The 15102-nt window shown below is 52.2% G+C and overlaps 1 protein-coding gene across 11 annotated transcripts in view; it reads left to right on the forward strand.

Moving 5' to 3' along the window:
• ABLIM3 (actin binding LIM protein family member 3) overlaps positions 1-15102 on the forward strand; it is a 110118-nt gene that overhangs the window by 55814 nt on the left and 39202 nt on the right. For 9 of the 11 annotated variants that reach the window (XR_013636147.1, XR_013636150.1, XR_013636153.1 and 6 more), the window contains 3 exons: positions 103-243; positions 5596-5779; positions 10727-10839. Coding sequence is in view for 3 of the 11 variants with exons in the window: in XM_078854023.1 (XP_078710149.1) it covers positions 103-243; positions 5596-5779; positions 10727-10839 (438 nt within the window). In the remaining 8 variants the exon portion in view is untranslated. Of the gene's footprint in view, positions 1-102; positions 244-5595; positions 5780-10726; positions 10840-15102 lie in introns of those variants that run through there. The other 2 variants (XR_013636148.1, XR_013636154.1) reach the window with 2 other exon arrangements.

A 15102-nucleotide genomic window follows, 5' to 3' on the forward strand; every position in this document is an offset into this window, starting at 1 on the left:
TTGGACTGATGACTTGCAGCCAGCTGGGCAGTGCCCCGTTGGGACACACTGCTTCCCTCGTGATAACACACGCTGTCTTTGTCACTCTCTCCTTTTCACCAGCAGTTCCCTATCAACAAAACCCGTATAGCTCCCGGGGCAGCTCCACCGTCATCCAGTGCTACCGCTGCGGAGACACATGTAAGGGAGAGGTGGTGCGCGTCCAGAGCAATCACTTCCACATCAGGTGCTTCACCTGCCAAGGTAGGAGGCTACAGCTTTAAGGATTTCTGGTCGTGCTGCCCCACCTACCTGGTATCTGTGCTGGAAGCTGAAAGGCCTCTGTCTGACTAATCCAGCCCCACTGAGTCGTGGTGAAACCTACGTGGTTCTCACAAGGAGTTCTGATTCCCTGGGTGGGGATTTAGTGCTTGTGCACAGGAGAGACAGAGAGCTGGCTAGAGCCAGGCTTGGGGGAGTGCTGCGCAAACTCCGCCCCCTTCTCTCCTACCCCAATAGCTCTGTGTATGCACCTCAATTCCACATTTGCAAACCTCTCTGCTAGTCTAGTCCTGGCATCCCACATGGGTCTTCCAGGGCACCGTAATCCTGCCCTACAGCCCCCCTTTCCTTTTCTAGTCTTGGACCTTTGCACAGCTCAGCTCATGTACCATGATCCTGATCTGCATGCATGGCCTTGCTGTCTGCCTCAGCCAGTATCCTAGTAGTCCTCCTGCCCCAGGGAGAGGGGAGAAGAGAGTAGCTGTTCTGAGCCTTGCTGCTGCCCCCAGGCTTCCTTGACAGCGAGCTGGCCCCAGCTGAGATAAAACCTGGAGGAAAGGGGGCAGAAACCAAGAGCTGCTCCTGGCAGGGTCCTCAACTGGTAACTGACTAATCCACAATAATGAAGTCGACTGATATGAAATGAAGATGAAATCAATGTGCTCCAGGACGCCATGTACTGCAGCTAGGGCTAAACTCCCTCAGGGGACTCCTGGGGGACAGCGCATTTGCTCCAGAGGTGCTTTCACACAGGCTGATCAAAGGAGAAACGCCCTGCACACCCCCAACTTCCCCATTGGCCATGTGCTGCTGCAAGGCTTCAAAGACACTCTCACGCTTAATAAGGCAGATCAGTGAAGATGCCAAGTAGAGATGTTAAGCCTGGCCCCAGTGCATCTCCTGCAGCAGCTGGGATGGGAAATACACCTGACCCCATCTGTATCCGCAAAGCCCCACATACGTTTGCTGCACCGGATAAATGAAAGGTTAATAGCAGTTAATTCATTTGACAAGGCCCACCAACCTGTGTAGGAGAAGTGTGGGCTTCTTACTTTCTAATTTCAGCCGGATCCTGGGACTTGCCTCACTCTGGGAATGAGCCAACGGGGGGTGGAGGATGGGGCGTAGGGTTGTGACGATGGTTTGTGTGTTGTGGACACCTGGCCACTAGGAACTTCACAGAGAGCCACCAACTCACTTCACGCAGGGGCCATCACATTCCCAACAGCTGGCAAGGCCTTCCTGGCAAAGTGCCCTGAGCAGCATTGCAGTCTGCCTCCTGGAGCCGTAAAGCTCCCCCTGCCCACCGTTGTGCATTGCCCAAACACACCAGTTCCCTGTGCTCTTTCTGGGCCATTTGCCGTGACTGCTGAGAGCAACGTGGGCCAGTTGGGCTCCTTCCCCGGTCCTGAGGATGGCTTTAAGGGGAGCAGAGCTGAGAGGCCGTTAAAGCCAATGGCCCTGAACAGATGCTAACGGGCTCCTTAGTCCGTTTATTAAAAGAGCCGCTCTTATGAGGCCAATAACGGGATCTATAAATTGTAAAGTACAGAATTACTAGGGTTTCTTTCTTACAAACCTCTACCCCTCCTAGTTCCCTCACGCTAACCTGGGCACAAATCACCTGCACTTAGTGACTCCTTCATGCACAGGAAGGGAGGAGGGTGTCTCTTTCCAGGGTAGTTTTGGTCTCTCGCACAGTCAGAGCCCACCCCACGTACACACTATCTCTCTCTCTGTAGATATATATATACGTACATCTCCTTTGCATGCACACACCGCCCTGTGTGTACACAGGGACCCGCCCCCCCCCAGGTTACAGCCAGCCTTAGATTCCCAGATTCCCAGACACCCCCACCGCCGGGCCCAGGCCGCTCTCGGGGCTGGCCTGCAGGTGCATGGCGCTCTGCTGCAGAAACCCCTCCCCCACTGCGTTATCTGTGCGAAACAGCAAAGTCTTCCACCAGACAAAGAGCTCAGACTGGCTCCAGCTTCAAAGGGGACGAGGAGCCACCGGGGAGAGCTTGGCAGCGGCTGCCATCTGATTTCAAAGTGAAAGGGAATAAATTATGAGAGGAAACCCTTCTCCCACACCTGCCCCTCCCAGCTTCTTCCCCACCCAGCCTCACCTTTCCCCAACCCCTGTGCTGGCCTCCTTGCTTGCAGCCCTGCTCCCCCGCCAGGCTTCCCATATCTCCCCTGCCTGCCCTCAGCCCAGAGCGCTCGATAGCGATTGCCCAACGGTTAGCGCCAACGTGCTTCTGGCCCTGGGGCAGATGGGGCCAAAATCTGCCTCTGCAGCTCTTGCCTCTGTGTCTGGGCCTGCGCTGAGTCTGACAGAGCTGGTCCGTCCTTCTGTCCATCGTCATCCCTGCGGCACCTGGAGGATGCAGAAGGAGGAATGAGGAGGCACCTGCTATTGTTCTGCCCCAGGGCTGCTTGCCGAGTGAAGCAACAGCACTGTCTGCTCCGAGAGGCCCGGGGAGCTGAGCGTTACCCCACAGGTGGCACTGTCCCCAGCGGGGAGGTGGGGAGTGGATGCACATCTGTGCAAAGGTGGGAGAAACACAGCACTACACAGAGCTGTTGCAGACTTTGGGGGGCTGCGTGCTGCTTCTGCAGGTCTGGGCATTCCAGCTGCTTTCTGAATGGAGGTGGGGGCAGGCACTGATGGTTGAGCAGGAGAGGGGAAGCTGGAGGTATCAGTGGAGGCAGTGAGAAGAAGGGTTGTTCTGAGAAGCTCCTCTTGCAGATAAGTGTCCCTGGCAGGGCATAAGGCTCAGAGGGCTGGACAGATATCTGCTCCCAGGCCTGCAATGCCTTGGACAAGCACACAGGAGAGCTGCACAGAGCATGGCTGGCAGCTTAGCATTAAATACCCCAAGGGGTTGCTGGACTTCCGTTGAGTGTTCAAGTCTCTCCAAGCACCATGCAAGTCCGGTCCGCCCCTCCAAGTGCAGACCCAGCCCCCCTGACTGTAAGCTGGACTCCCCACACAGCTTAGCTGTTCTGTTCTACAACTTGGTGCTAGGGGAGGGAGCCTGGGGTATTAGAGCATGGAACCAGATTAATCCGTGTTGTGGCAGGTGCCACAGACTTCCTGTGTGACCTTGGAGCACCAAGTCACTACCCTTCCCCTGACTCAGTTTCCCCACTTGTAAAATAGGGATGGTGATACTGCCCAATGGCACAGAGGGACTGTGGGGCATTAATGTCAATAAAGTGCTTTGAGATAATCTTGGCACTTTCCCCTGCCTCATTCCTGGGTGCCCGGATCTCTCTGCTGAGCTTGTGGAATGAGAGGGCATATAAGAGAGCCTGAAGCATGAGTTTGCACTCCTGAGTTGATGCAGTGATGTTAAATCACACACACACCCTGCCAGGGCTTTGGGCCCCATCCATTCGCAGACCAGAATTAGCTCTTTGTCTGCCCCATCAAGCAAGCAGCACCCCTTGGCCACTCAGCCCCCGACAGGCATTTTCATGCATCATTCAGCCATGCCACCTGCATGGCAGTTCTAACGGCAGCCTCTTTCTCCTGGAGAAGTTAATGGGCTGAGATTAGTCCTGTTCCTGTCTCCAGCATCAGCAGCTCTGTGCTCCTACTCCCATTGCTATTTTCCAGGGCTGTGAATGCCTTTGCCATGACAAAGCAGCAGGAGCAGCAGCTGAATCCTGCTGATTCTTGATTTCTTTTAAAAGAAACAAACTGAAGAGGCACCTGTCACCCATGGGAGCTTCCTGGGGTGGTTTAAAAGCTCCTGGTAACAGTCCCAAGTCATGGGCAAAACTAAGGGAGCAGAAGATGCACCATCCAGGCCGGATGGATTGTGCCACTGAATGCTCGGTTGCCTGCTCTGCTACTCTCTGCAGTTGCACCTCCTTGCAGCAGATCTCCCAGGCTGAAGGGGGGATTTCACTGGAAAACCCTCAGTTCTGTACCCCTGCTCAAAGGACAATCCCTGGAGCGTGTGGTGCTTTATTGGTATTGAAAGAGAGTCAAGGTAAAAGTCAGACTCGTAATCATGACACTCACCTCATGCTGGTGCCACTGTAATCTGATGCCACAGCAGGTGAAGGAGGGGGTGGTGGCTGCCTTTCCAAACCTGGCACAGCAGCCTTGGGGCCAGGCTTATCCATTAGAGCCACTGGACAGCTACTGCAGCTACGTGGCCTCTTTCCTAGCCAAGCCTGCAGGAAGAGCTTGCCAGTGCGTAAGCCCTAGGGCTGGGGCTGGGTGGAGGAAGTTTGCATGGCTCCTGTCCCCAGCATGCCTGGCGCTAGCTAATACTACCCGGAGATCACTTTCATGAGCACTAAAGCAATTAACATTTAAAAAACCTTTTACATTTGTAAAGGCACAATGTAGAGGGAAGAGGGATGTGCCTGACCCTGTGTAGGTGCCATCAGGTGTGGTGGGCAGGGCGAGGGAATAATGCAGCTCTTGGATTAGCCTAATCCATGTCCGGTCGTGCCAGGCTGCTCTGCACTGGAATCATCTTGCTGGCGAGTTCCTTTGACCATTGCGTGCGGCCTACAGTTTCCTCTCAGCAGGGCCCATCCCTTTCCAAAACCAGGAGGCTTCATCCTGGACTGGGCCCGCAGCCCAACAGTGACATCTTGTGGGGCTGAAGGAGGTGCCCACCGGCCCCTCAGCATTTCAGAGCTGGCCAACTGTGGAAAGGGAGGAACCTACTGAGATGTCTGCAGTTCCCAGGCCAGATCCCCGCCCCCAAGGCTCCTGATCAAGTTTTTGGAACAATCACATTTGGGAGACTACGGCTGAAGAATTCATGCTAGGTTTTCCCGGAGACCCTCTCGGTGTGCACTGGGATGTGGCTAGTGACTTCTATAGAGAAGTCCAGCCCAGTGGGCTATGTTGGTCAACGGAGTTAGTGCTTCACCTTAATGCTTATTCTCTGAGGCTTAATTCAAAGCTCCCATGTGCGTAGGCCACGTTGCAACCATTTAAAAAAAAAAAAGGTGGGGCTGTAGGAAAGGGAGGAATGTGAAAACCAGGAGTGAAGATACAGGGGCCCCGAGGGGACCTCTGTAAAGATGACTGGGGGAGCACATGGCCTCACTCCCTGCGTGCCCTCAGCTGCTGTTCCTATGGGATTGGGTGCAGCATGCCCTGGAGCATTCCAAGTGCTTTGCTGAGATGCTGTGACCATGCCAGCCCAGGCCGACCCCCCCTGTGACTTCACTTTGACTCAGGAAAGTCCCACCGCGTGGCACCTCTCGGAAGCCCTTGGAGGAAACATGCCCAGCTTGTGAAGGTGCTCGCTGCTGAGCTGACTGTTCTCCCCTTGGGGTTGTTTTCTCCCTCTCTAGTGTGCGGCTGTGACCTGGCCCAGTCAGGCTTCTTCTTTAAGAATGGAGAATACATCTGCACCCATGACTACCAGCAGCTCTATGGGACCCGCTGCGACAGCTGCCGCGACTTCATCACTGGAGAGGTCATCTCTGCCCTGGGCAGGACATACCACCCCAAGTGCTTTGTCTGCAGCATGTGCAGGTGAGTTGGACATGCAGCTGCAGGGTACCACACCCCCTCCCCAGGGGCAGGCCAATGCCTGAAGCTCGGAAGGCACTGCTGGTTTTCAGGCCAGTGCTGGGGCAAAGGACCCGTCTCAGCAATGCCCTGAATGTATTTTGTAGCTTGGTGTAATGGGTGCCCTAAGACATAGCAAACATGCTATTCCCACCAGGGACATTGCAGTGGGTGGTGCCGGGGGGCGGGGGCGGCGACGACGACAACGACATACATCAATTCTTTGGATTTTCTCTCCTTACTCCACTTTGCCCAAAGTCTGGCATCCCAATAAGCAAGTCTTCCATTTCCTGCCTCAGTGAAAGCCACAGGGAAGCAGCAAAGCAAGTCAGAACCCTCACCTTTCACCCCTGGGGAACTGAGTTCCAATCCTGGATGAGTTTACTACTGAAAGTAGCTTTGGTGAATTCCTAACCAGACCCTCTGGCTTTGCACAATCCCCACCTTGGCTGAATGGAGATAATCTGTTCATCACACAGGACTGAAATAGCCTGGTGCTAAGGGCAGGGCTGAGGTGCATTGACGGAGCTGCGGGGGTGCAGGACTGGAATGGCAGGGTGCTAAGGGCAGGGCTGAGGTGCATTGACGGAGCTGCGGGGGTGCAGGACTGGAATGGCAGGGTGCTAAGGGCAGGGCTGAGGTGCATTGACGGAGCTGCGGGGGTGCAGGACTGGAATAGCAGGGTGCTACGGGCAGGGCTGAGGTACATTGATGGAGCTGTGGGGGTGCAGGACTGGAATAGCAGGGTGCTAAGGGCATGGCTGAGATGCATTGATGGAGCTGCAGGGGTGCAGGACTGGAATAGCAGGGTGCTACGGGCAGGGCTGAGGTGCATTGAGGGAGCTGTGGGGGTGCAGGACTAGAATAGCAGGTGCTAAGGGCAGGGGTGAGGTGTGGTAGCAGCATCATGTGGGAGAAGCTTACAATGGCCTTGCCGTTCAGAGACACTGCACAGAACTGTGTTTTTGAAAGAATGAACTAAACCAACTAACTAACTAGCAGGAGAGCTTGTTCCTCAGCAGAGGTGTTGCTAAGGTCTTCATGGCCATATGTCTCCCTGAGCCAGCGTGTGCAAAGGAATGAGCTGACTTGCTGTGGCTTTTCCTTTTCACACTGCTGGTAATTACTGCCAAGGTGCATGAGCTGGACTGAGAGCATGTCAGGATCTGACATGTTAAATGTTAGTACAAGGTGAATAAACGTTACTGCAGACACTGAAGGGGTCTGACATTTTGGGGTTCAACCCAGATCTGTAAGGGGTTGTGTCACCACCTCCCTTGCAGCTCTGGGTGTCTTAAATGCATGCTATGTTGCTGTTGCTCTCAGCCCGGAGACCAATAGCCAGCATACACACATGCAGGTTACATCTCCCTTCCAGTTACTGTTTGCTGCAGGGTGACATCAACACTCTGTCCCAAATATCTCCAAACCTGTCTCCCTGCCGTGCCCAGTCCTCTGCTGAAACGCTCACAGAAGAGAAACAGCAGTGTATTATCTGGACTGGAGCTAATAATCACTTCAGTTCAATTAAAGCACTGGGTTGTTTTAGGCAGAAGTGAAACAAGTTTATTTAATCAAAAAGAGAGAGATTTTAAGCAAGCTCAGATCTAAGGGATAAAGGTAGAAAGAGTTACAAACAACCCTCCCCAAAGTAAAAATATCCCTTCTAATGGCTAAGGCCTAACTTAACAAGCTACAGTCTTTGTTCAAGGTAGTTTCCTCAGCAATCTTCCTCCTCCAGCAATGGCTGGGTAGCTCTTAATCAGGCTCCCCACAGACTCCCAGGCACTGATTTTCCTTGTCTTCTCAGGTGAAGGATAACTTAGGGGTTCGCTCCCCCTGTCTTTATAGTCCAATGAACCTTTGAAATGTGTTCTTCGGAAATGTATCCCCAGATAAAGTTCCTTTCCCTGCTGGGTGTGAATGCCAGGCTTTCTGGTGTAGACACCAGGCTGTCTTCTCTCCTGCTGGTGATTTTCACAATGCAAATTATCTCTTCCTGCAACCGCTCATACCAATGAATAGCCCATTGAATTTGGCTACACCTGTTATGAGGTGTTGGCCTCTTTTCTTTGTCTGGAGAAAACCAATTTTTAAGCTCCCCCTGACATGCCTGGTTTAAACACATTTCAGTCACATATTTCCAGCATCTATCTATTTGTGGGTTTACTGTATACAGATCAGGCAGGAATATTAATTATCAGTGAGTTATTAGTTTTCCAGTGATATATTGCATGCCACGTTTTGGGTATATCTCATGACAACAGTGTGTTGGGTGTAGTGAGTCTGTCAGTCCTGAGAAGAGTTGCTGACACGGAGCAGTGAACCACCAGCTGTGTGTCACAGGGAGCTATTAATGTCCACGGGGAACTGTAAATCTGTCTGGAGAGGGCTAGACACTGTTCCTCTAGGGCAGCTCTGAGCAGTGCTGGAGAGGGTTGGGTCTATTGCGGATGATACTAAACTGGGAGGAGTGGTAGATACGCTGGAGGGGAGGGATAGGATACAGAAGGACCTAGACCAATTGGAAGATTGGGCCAAAAGGAATCTGATGAGGTTCAATAAGGATAAGTGCAGGGTCCTGCACTTAGGACGGAAGAACCCAATGCACAGCTACAGACTAGGGACCGAATGGCTAGGCAGCAGTTCTGCGGAAAAGGACCTAGGGGTGACAGTGGACGAGAAGCTGGATATGAGTCAGCAGTGTGCCCTTGTTGCCAAGAAGGCCAATGGCATTTTGGGATGTATAAGTAGGGGCATAGCGAGCAGATCGAGGGACGTGATCGTTCCCCTCTATTCGACATTGGTGAGGCCTCATCTGGAGTACTGTGTCCAGTTTTGGGCCCCACACTTCAAGAAGGATGTGGATAAATTGGAGAGAGTCCAGCGAAGGGCAACAAAAATGATTAGGGGACTGGAACACATGAGTTATGAGGAGAGGCTGAGGGAGCTGGGATTGTTTAGCCTGCAGAAGAGAAGAATGAGGGGGGATTTGATAGCTGCTTTCAACTACCTGAAAGGGGGTTCCAAAGAGGATGGCTCTAGACTGTTCTCAATGGTAGCAGATGACAGAACGAGGAGTAATGGTCTCAAGTTGCAGTGGGGGAGGTTTAGATTGGATATTAGGAAAAACTTTTTCACTAAGAGGGTGGTGAAACACTGGAATGCGTTACCTAGGGAGGTGGTAGAATCTCCTTCCTTAGAGGTTTTTAAGGTCAGGCTTGACAAAGCCCTGGCTGGGATGATTTAACTGGGAATTGGTCCTGCTTTGAGCAGGGGGTTGGACTAGATGACCTTCTGGGGTCCCTTCCAACCCTGATATTCTATGATTCTATGATTCTATTACTTTAACACTGTGAGTGAATCAAGGGACCATTAAAGGAAGCGGGTTGGAACCAGGCACTGGACAGGCTCCCCTCAAACTGCCCTTTCAGGGCACCTCATTCCTGACTCACATCACCCCTGCTACTCCAGTCCTAGGACCCCCAACCCAGCTCTGGTGCAGCCTCTCAATGCTAATCCATAGCCCACTATGCTATTCCTATCTGGCTCTGTACTCTGACACCCAGGTACTGAAACTCACCCTCCCCACCAACAGCGCCTTACTCTGTGTGCCCTGCCACCTGAGCAGAGCAGCAGTGCAGAGATAACCATTTGTGTTTTGCCTGTGTGACTGTGTGCGTGTCCGTGTCTCTGTGCGGGTGTTGTCCCTGTGGACGTCTGCGCCTTTGTGTGGCTGTATTCCTGCATGTTTTTGATGCATTCCTCTATACTTGGCACTGGTGCGACCGCTGCTGCAATGCTGCGTCCAGTTCTCGTGTCCACCATTGAAGAAGGATGTTGATAAATTGGAGAGGATCCAGGGAGGAGCCACAAAAATGATTAAAGGATTAAAAACCATGCCTGATAGTGATAGACTCAAGGAGCTCAATCTATTGAGTTTACCAAAGAGACGGTTAAGGAGTTTCTTGATTACAGTCTATATGTACCTACATGGGGAACAAATATTTGATAGTGGGCTCTTCAATCTAACAGAGAAAGGTATAACACAGTCCAGACAAATTCAGACTGGAAATAAGGCACACATTTTTAATAGTGAGCGTAATTAGTTACTGGAACAACTTACCAAGCATTGTGGTGGAGTCTCCATGACTGACCATTTTTAAATGGAGATTGGATGTTTTTCTAAAAGATCTGCTCTAGGAATTACTTTTGGGAGTTCTCTGGCCTGTGTTCTATATGAGGTCAAACTAGATAATCATTGTGGTCCCTTGTGCCTTTGGAATCCATTAATGTTTGTGCATGTCTCTCTCCATGTTTTGCACCCATATCTCTGGGGGTGGGTGCATGCCTCTGTGTGTGGTTGTGTGCGTTCTCCAGGGAGAGGTATCTCTATGTGTGTAGCTGTGGTTGGATGTAGGGGTGTACACTTCTGCTGGTGTATGTCTCACTGTGTGGTTGATTGTAGGTGTGTGCATTCATCTAGGTGCATGTGTACATTTCCTATATCACCATTTTTCATCAGGGGAAGAAAGCAATCCTTTGTCTTGCCTCAATCCTCCCCCTGACAAGCTGACACCCTGCTTGCTCTGCCCCTTAGACCCTTTCTTCTTCTCCCAAGATCTTCCCCACACCTGCTTCATCCTTCCCTTGGACAGCCTGATCTCACCAGGGGAGAAACTAGGAAAGAGACAGGTACAGCTCAGCTCTTTGCAACCACTCCTGAGTGGGACCAAGACTGCTGCAGCTGGTGCCCCTGCCCTGAATGACTGCCCCATGAGGGAATAAGCGGAGGCCCATGGATGGGATTAGAAGGACAGACTAAGCCAGGGAGCAGCCATGAAGCCTAGCTGGAGCTCTAAGCAGGGGAGGTGTGTTTCTTATGCTTTCCTGCCTTCTCTGTGGCTGCAGGAAGCCGTTCCCCATTGGAGACAAAGTGACATTCAGTGGGAAAGACTGCGTCTGCCAAGCCTGTTCCCATTCGCTGATCAGCACCAAGCCTATCAAGATTCACGGGCCGAGCCGTAAGTTGGATAGATTTGATCTTGCTCTCTCATGTGTGCTGTCTGTAAAGGGTTAATTACAGGTGATCCTGCAGGTTCTGATCCCTGGTGCTATCATGTGACCTGGCAGAGAAAGCCCATCTTGGAGCAATTGCTCCATGCTAGGTCATTATGGCTGCGGTAGCCTGTGTCTTTAAGAGACCCAGCAATAGCAGGTACCAGGAAGAGAAGCAGCTGGATCCATATGCGGGGCCGGCAATGTGATCTGTTTGCTCCCTGGTGTTTCCTTAAATGTACTCAGAGGCTATGAGAAGAGTTGTACAATGTTTCCTACCACAGTTACAGACCCACGCTTTCCCATCCCCACAAGCAATCAGAGATGCTATTAGAACACAGACACTCAGCCAGGGCAGAGGACTTCTCTTGTGGTGCACATGCCCAATGCTGGATTTCTCCCCGGTGCTGGAAATAACGGGAAGGGCCCCAGTATTGCAGTGTAGTGGAGCACTGGTGAAGCGGGTGTGGTTAGGGTTCATTTGTAGAGCTGATGGGGGAGGCATCTCAGACAGGGCATCTCCCAGTTCCACCTGGGCTTTCCTTATGGCCCACTGGTGTCTGGAAATCCCATTTTGTATTCATGACCTGGCAGGGCTTTGCTAGCGAGCCCTTTGCAGCCTGAGGCAGTCTGAAGCGGCGTTTCTGAAGACAGCACTAGATTGTTGGGACAATACCCAAACCCAAAATCTGCAGGGAGGGGAGGAAGGACAAGGTGCTGTGATCCTCATGCGGATGCTGTGTTTCACCTCGCCTGTGTAAGTCTGAGGTGGGATTGCCCTGTTAAGGGAAGGCAAGGAGTAGGAGGACAAGTCATTCCTCCTGCCCTTGCTCCCAGGAGGTACAAGCCAGGCACTCTGTGACACCTGAGAGCAAGATTCAGCGCACTTGTTACGATCACAGGTAACTGAGCAATGTAGAAGCTGGGGCTGCCAGCAGCTGCTCTGGAAAAGCAGGGTCTTGCTTGCTCACTTGTGTTCTTCCTCAGAAATGTACTGAGCTCCAGGGGTTCTCTCTCTGTACATGAGCAGCACCACCCAGGGGAAACAGGCACTGGTTTTAGCTAGGGTTTTATTTACTCACTTCACCCTGCTATGGTAGCTGGGTTTGAACAGCCACCTCCCAAACCCTCACACACAGGGCCTGATCCAAAGCCCATTGGGGGCAGTGGAAAGCCTCCATTGGCTTTGATGGACTTTGGATTAGGCCTAGGATTGTCTTGTTGTTTCTTTTATATTTACAGTATCTTTCTTTTTTTCCTCTCTCTCTCTTTCTCGTTCTTTCTTTCTGTCTTGGTTCTCCCCAGTTACATTGCACTTTGGCTTTTAGAGCTCTCACCTCTTACCTCCTCCCTCCCTTTGTGTCTCTGTCTACTCAGCTTAGCAGCCTGTGTGACTGCAAAGACTTTCCTTGCTGCTCTGTGGGCTGGCTAGGGGGCATCTGGCTTTGCCCTCAACCAAAGGTGGCTGAATGCCCAATATATGGCTAGGGGGTATGGGACTTTATGCCACTGATGAGCCATTCACAGAGGGAGCAGGCTGAGGCCCTTGTCCAAGGAAGGGGGTTGCAATGAGTTAATAACTGGTCTATCCTTTGCTGGTACCCACATATACAGTGTATGGGAGAAGTCATGGGAGTACTGCATCAGCATAATTCTTGCGCAGATGGCAGAAGACTGAGATAAATGGGAGCCATGCCATCCCCTGGTGACCAAACTCTGTCATATCAGCTGTACCACACTGCTGAGTGGCAGGAGCACAAGCCCTCACTGCAGCACCAGTAAGGGACACCCCTGAGACCAGCAGGAGTCACTCACTGCTCTGCCAGGCCAGTCTGGCGGGAGTCCTGCAAATGTTGCACTGTTCAGCAGGTGCCCAAGAGAGCACACCAGTGTCAGCTGGTGGGTGGGAGACAGGGTGTGTTGGGCAGCCAGCCCTACATTTGTGGAGAAGTTTTCATATGTGTTTGCCATAGAGGGTAGCAGGTGACAGCTCAAATGGAGGGAGATTCAGCCTCTCAGAAGAACAATGTCCATTTTTAGAAACTGCCATGGAAGACTTCTTCCTTCTGTTTCTCTTTGTTTTCAATGGGATTTTAATGCAAAGAAGTCTGTGGATCAGAATGTGAAAGTCACAGCACTGACCCAGTGAACCCAGACAGACCCCACGGCGCTGGCTGATCTGCCCTCACGCCACTGGGCAGGGGAAGTGGTGACTTTTTGCTTTCCCACTCGAGGCCTAAGGCCAAGGTGTGGGCCCCTGAACTGTGGAGTTTCCCATCGTGGGCTTGATTCGCGTTCCCGCCATAGCTCTCGGATTCAGGGAGCTCTTGCATTGGAGGTGTGGGGGAAAGCAGAGGGGGGAAATCCCAATTTATTATTTAAATCTAGTTCATTTTAATTTCAATTTGATTTAAGGGGGTCTGGTTTGCTCCGAACTTGGGAACCCATAAACAGTAAGTCCCCCACTTCTCTCTCGTGTGTCCACTCCATCCCATGACCCCCCCCTGAGCTGAGGCTACAGTTACGCTGGACAGAATTTTAAAATGTATCTAGGCTATAACCCTTCTTGCTTCAAGGCATGAGCCAGCCACTAACTGATGGGGTCAAGAAGAAACATCCCCTCCAGGCAGGTTATCCCATCACTGTCTGTTACAGTGCTTCCTCTGAGGCATTTGGTACTGACCACTGGCAGACATGGGGAACCGGACTGGAGAGGCCACTTGTTTGACCTGGTGTGAACCTAGCTCAGGGGTCTGGCCTTGGCATCGTGTTACAGTGTGCTCTTGTCGGCCCCAGGCATGAGAGGCCAGTGAACCCATTGCCCCAGTGGGGACACTCCTGGCAGAGCTGGACATGACAGACCCCAGATGGTGGTGATGAAAGCAGCAAGGCCCGTTTTATCCGAGCTAGAGCAGACTAGCGCTGAGTCAGCACAAGGTTGCTTTTTTTTTTTTCCCCCACCACTACCCCCCGCCCCGTGTCCATTAGGAGGCTCTTGGCAGAGAGGAAGGGAAGAGGAGCCACGTGTGTCATCTGTTTCCTCCCAACTACTTCCATCTCCTTTCCCGGTCAGGTGCCCTGGAGACCACAGCTTCTGAAATCCGCTCTCAGACGCTCCTCGGCTAGGCTGCAGAGCTGAGGTTACCCGAGGGCAGCATGGATTATTCATAACTAGCTGCAGGCGGCATCCAGGATGTGCATGAGCCAAGACAGTTTCTCTCACTGCTCCTGGCCTGCACCCTTAACACCTCCATGGCACTGCAGCCAGCTGGGGACTGCAGAGCTTCGGACCCCTAGGGGAGGTGAGGGAAGTGCCACTGTGGTCTAGTAGCAAAAGCAAGAGTAAGTTCTCAGATGAGGACATCCCCAAAGAAGGTTGCAGGCTGCTTCTGCAAGTCTCCTCCAAAGCCTCCTGACTGCCAACATAACAGGAGCAAATCTGAAAGGCGCGTGAGCAGCAAACCCGGGGGAGTTGTGCCATGTAGGGGCACGTGCCAGAGCACAGCAGAGAATGACTAACGTTGAGAAGAGGTTAATTGAGCTGCTGCTCTTTGTGCCAGGTATATAGGGTCAAAATGTCCCTCCAGTGCTGGCCAATGAGGCAGATGCATGGGGGTAAAATGCAGCTGCAAGGCTGCCCTGAAGTGTGCTGGGTAAAACACACCTTTGGTGCTGTCAAGATTACCACTCAGTTGGCTTGCAATGCACCTTATTTGTTGCATTCGTGTAGCACAGGGGACTGAAATCTCCCTGGAGACCAGCAGCAAAGAGGTTAAAAAGGAACACCTTGTCCATGTATCACACAGACTCCTGAAATCCTAGAGAGTCCCTGATGTGTGAGAGAGAGAGAGAGAGAGAGAGAGAAGGGCAGAGAAGAGTCAAAGCCGGGGCTCTAAGGCCCATATGCTTCCTGCTTCCAGCCTTGATGGGAGCCCAGGGAAATGGGAAAGGAAGGAAGGCTGGTAAATACTGCAGTGGACTGATGTAGACACAGCTTAGAGAACAGCCCTTCCTATGCTCGGCTTGCTGCCAGACACTTCCCACCATTGCTACCCGAGGGGGGAGCTATGCTAGGAGCAGTAATACAGATAGGATTCAAGGCCTGCCAGTATTTTAACCCCAGGGTCACCTAGCTCATGACCGAATGGGTAAATCTTGCTCAGCACCAGGGCTCCCACTGGTGGAGCTGAACTGCTGCTAGCAACATTGGGAAATTTTTGGCAAAGAGT

Source organism: Lepidochelys kempii, chromosome 8 (genome assembly GCF_965140285.1).
Source record: "Lepidochelys kempii isolate rLepKem1 chromosome 8, rLepKem1.hap1, whole genome shotgun sequence".
Classification (NCBI taxonomy): domain Eukaryota; kingdom Metazoa; phylum Chordata; order Testudines; family Cheloniidae; genus Lepidochelys; species Lepidochelys kempii.